At 39.0% G+C, this 3,979-nt stretch overlaps 1 protein-coding gene across 1 annotated transcript in view; it reads left to right on the top strand.

Moving 5' to 3' along the window:
* Nucleotides 1-769: 769 nt before the first annotated feature.
* Nucleotides 770-3,979, top strand: part of LOC109862472 — a 5,478-nt gene continuing 2,268 nt past the window's right edge. The window contains exons 1-2 of the mRNA XM_020442538.1: nucleotides 770-942; nucleotides 1,014-1,459. Coding sequence (XP_020298127.1) covers nucleotides 770-942; nucleotides 1,014-1,459 — 619 coding nt within the window. The remainder of the gene's footprint in view (nucleotides 943-1,013; nucleotides 1,460-3,979) is intronic.

Here is a 3,979-nt window from a genome sequence, read left to right as displayed (position 1 = left end):
GCTTCAGGAAGTGGAAACACCGCTGGGAACGTGTTATTCAATCAAATGGGGACTACTTTGAAGGATGTCACTCACCGGATGATAAAGATTAACACCGATGCGGAGATATGAAGGTAGGCTCGATACTTTTGGGACAAACCTCGTAATCACGAATTTGTTTGGAACGATGTTAAAATTTTAGATAAAGAAAAATTTTTTTATAAGATCTATTTCTGAAATGCTCCATATTCAACTACAAGACAATCCGATCAATGTCAAATCTGATACCGAAGAACTGAAACCTTATTTCTCTTTCTTAGATCTGTTTAAATCTAAAAGATAATCCGTTAATTTAAATGTGTTTTTCAACTTGATATTCATCTCTCTTTGTTATCGATATAAACATGTTTGTACCCAGATAGCCAAATGTGAAAACTCAATATAAAGCAAATCATTGTATAGATTAAGTTGCTCGCCAATTGCTGTTATGTTGTTTTTATTTAATGCAACGAAAATGTTTTTGTCAATTCAGTATCAATATGCTGAGTTTTATTATCAATCAAGTGTTGTAGCCAATGTTTATGGCAAGTGAGTCAGCAATATGTGAGCAATATATGAGCAACAATTTTTATTCATAAGTTGAAAAAAATAATATAAGTTTATTGCCGATGAGTTGTTGCGAACTTGCTGTAATTATATTTTGAAAACTGTTGCTGGTAAGAACATACTGAAAAGAGGATACGCTTGATTTGTTTTTCTGATATACTTTTTCTATATTTTTCTGAGAAATATGATACAATGGCGGCGCGGTGCCGTAATCGCTTTGATGCAGATTCTTAACGACTATGCGGCGCGGGTAGTGTTCGGGGAACGCGAGTATTTACAACGGGGATGTTACGCGATTATATACAGCGGTGAGGGAATGCCTTTGGCTTGCGGTCGCGGCGCGGAGGTCGTGAGCGCGTATGGACAGAAACTGAGTCAGCACCTCGGTTTCTGGAAAGTAACCTTCCGAGTCAACTTCTCGGGACCAGGTTCGTACTCCTGAGTCAACTCTTCAGGAAACGAGATTCTCGAGTCAACACCTTGAGAGACGGAATCGGTATCTCGAGTCAACACCTCGAGAGACGGGAACGGTATCTCGAGTCAACATCTCGAGATCGGGAACGGTGTCTCGAGTCAACACTTCGAGAGACAGAAACGGTATCTCGTGTCAACACCTCGAGATCGGGAACGGTGTCTCCGAGTCAACACCTCGAGAGACGGAAACGGAATCTCAAGTCAACACCTCGAGATCGAGAACGGTGTCTCCGGTGTCCTCGGAGAGCGAGTAACGGATTCGGAGTCTCGAGTCAGCACCTCGAGATCGGTCTTAGGAAAGTACTATTGACAGCTCACAAGAATTCGCTCTACCCACAAGCTAACAGACGCGAAGGGCAAGGGGAATCGTCCGTCCGCTCCACCCAATCTCCTCTACTAGGTAGGTTCTGTCGAGGCGGTGGGGATATGCCCACAAGCGAGAACGTGTCCGTGAGCTCATACGGTTTTAAAAAATAAATAAATAAAGATAAAATTAATATAAATATTACATAAAGATTTATACGCACATCAAAGTCAATGGTACGGGAACCGTTAACGCATGTCAGCAAGCGAGAGAAACATGGCAGAAACACCGACCTCGTTTTTTGACTTTATTTATGAATCTCTTGATTTTGACTTGTATTTGTCTTTAAAGCGTTGGATAAATTTAAATGTAAAAATTATCAGAGTGTTAGCAAGACATCATCTTCTTTCTTCTTGTAAATTTTGTAATAAAGTAATACCACCACATATTAATAATTTGGTTAAATTGAATAACATTTATCTGTTTAATTCAAATCTTTTATGCAAGTTGAATGACTCAAAGAAAATTTTTGCGTTGAAAATTATTAATTTAGAGATTAAAGACGCTTACTGCTCGTTGTCAATGCTTTGCCGCGACTTGTTGCATTTAACTAATTATCTTTCTGCGAGTTTGCCCGCCTATTTTTGGAACAGGTTTTTTGATACTCAAGCCTTTTCTCTTTGCAAATTAAAACGGTATGAATTAAAAAAAATGGACAGAAAAATACTTTGGCTTTTGAGAAAGGAAACTATCAATTTAAACAGTAAACCTATCAAAAACGTCTCTTATTTTGTGGCTTGTTCTAACGATAGTGACACTGACAAACCTTCTCGCTTTAATTACTCTTTTAATGAACCTCTTCCAAATGAATCACTCAAAGTTGTTGTTGAGCCGGCTCTCCTGAGTAGTGTTTGTGATGTAGTATACAACTAGAGGTGCAAATGGTTTGTTAATCTCACAGGAATCAATATCCCTGACACTATTCGCCATCTTCTCGCATTGGGTGAAAGGTTTAGCTTGCCTTCTCAGTGTCACAAGAGACAAATGTCTCTTGAGATCATCAAAGACGTAGAGAATAATATTAAAAAATCTGATCAATCTATAAAACCCTTTGTGCGCTCTCTCACTTCTTCGTCATTTGGGCGCTTCATTAATGATCATCCTTACTTAAATAATTTTGAGAAAGATATTATTGATAGCGTTAAGCATACTAGAGCTTTCATTAAAGAACATCCGAACATTCTTTTTACAAAAACGGACAAGGGCAATGTCACGATAACCTTAAATAGAGACAATTACATCTCCAAAATAGAATTTATGTTAAAAGACGTTAGCTCTTATGCTATATCTAATATTCAGAACCCTGCAAAGAAAACAAAAAATAGGCTGACTGAGTGTTTAAAAGCTTAGAAGCGTGCGAATTATATTAGCTCTAGCGCCTACTACTCATTGATGACAGACCGCTGCCTAGGGCCTACGGGCTGCCAAAAATTCATAAGCAAGATGTTCTTCTTAGAATAATCGTTTCTTGCACTAATACTACATTGTTTGCGTTTGCCTCGATTTTACACGGTATATTATTCAGACATTTACCCAAACCTCGGAGTTTTGTGCAAAACAGGTTTGATCTATTTGGTAGCTTGTCGGGCCGACGCATCGGGAAGTCGGACATATTGCTGTCTCTTGATGTTGTCTCGCTGTTCACAAACATTCCTTTGGAGTTAGCTGTTGAGGATGTGAGAAGGAGGTGGGATCACGTAAAAGATCATACCGGTATACCACTAGAATCTTTTATCAAAGGCTTAAGTTCGTTTTGTCGTCAACATACTTCACATTTAATGGTACTATTTACCAACAAACTTATGTTGCTCCTATGAGGTCTTCTCTCTCGCCGATCATAGCTGACATTGTTTTTCAAGATCTTGAGGAGAAGTGCCTCAAAACTATGAACTTAAATCCAACGTTTTATTATCGGTATGTTGACGATATCCTCATGGCTGCTCCTGGAGAGATGGTTGATCTTATTTTCCACACTTTTAATTCGTATCATCCTCGCCTAAAATTTACGATTGAATTGGAGGAGGATAGATCTATCAATTTTCTTGACTCTACGATCATGGTCGTCAATGACACTCTCATACTAAATTGGTATCAAAAACCCACGTTTTCAGGTCGTTACTCAACTACTTCTCACAACACCCTAATCAGCAGAAAATGGGAGTCATCTTCGCCCAGACGGCACAATGATGTATTTAAGATGTCTTGAAGATATCTCACAGAGACTTTGAATGTGCAAAAGATATCTCGTTGAGACATTTTCGAACGAGTAATGATGTTCAAATAATATCTCAGGGATATGCCTGAGACTGCTAATATCCACATCAAAAACATGCAAATGATATCTCTTGCAAAAGTTTTAAAAACGAGGGGAATTTCGAGATTTCACTTGAATTAGTTTTTGAAGGTCTGATACAGCTCGCCGATCAACCGATGAACTCCATTAAAAGGGACCGGACCTGAAAAATCCTAAGGTGATTAGTGAGATTTGAACTCGAGACCTCCGCAAGCCCATATCCGCAGCCCCTGCACTCAGTCCGCGAGGCCACTTACTTCTTA

This window comes from Pseudomyrmex gracilis, unplaced genomic scaffold (assembly GCF_002006095.1).
Source record: "Pseudomyrmex gracilis isolate BER0280 unplaced genomic scaffold, ASM200609v1 scaffold_1824, whole genome shotgun sequence".
Classification (NCBI taxonomy): domain Eukaryota; kingdom Metazoa; phylum Arthropoda; class Insecta; order Hymenoptera; family Formicidae; genus Pseudomyrmex; species Pseudomyrmex gracilis.
Note: the sequence above shows the minus strand (reverse complement) of the source record. Positions and strands in the feature narration are given on the sequence as shown.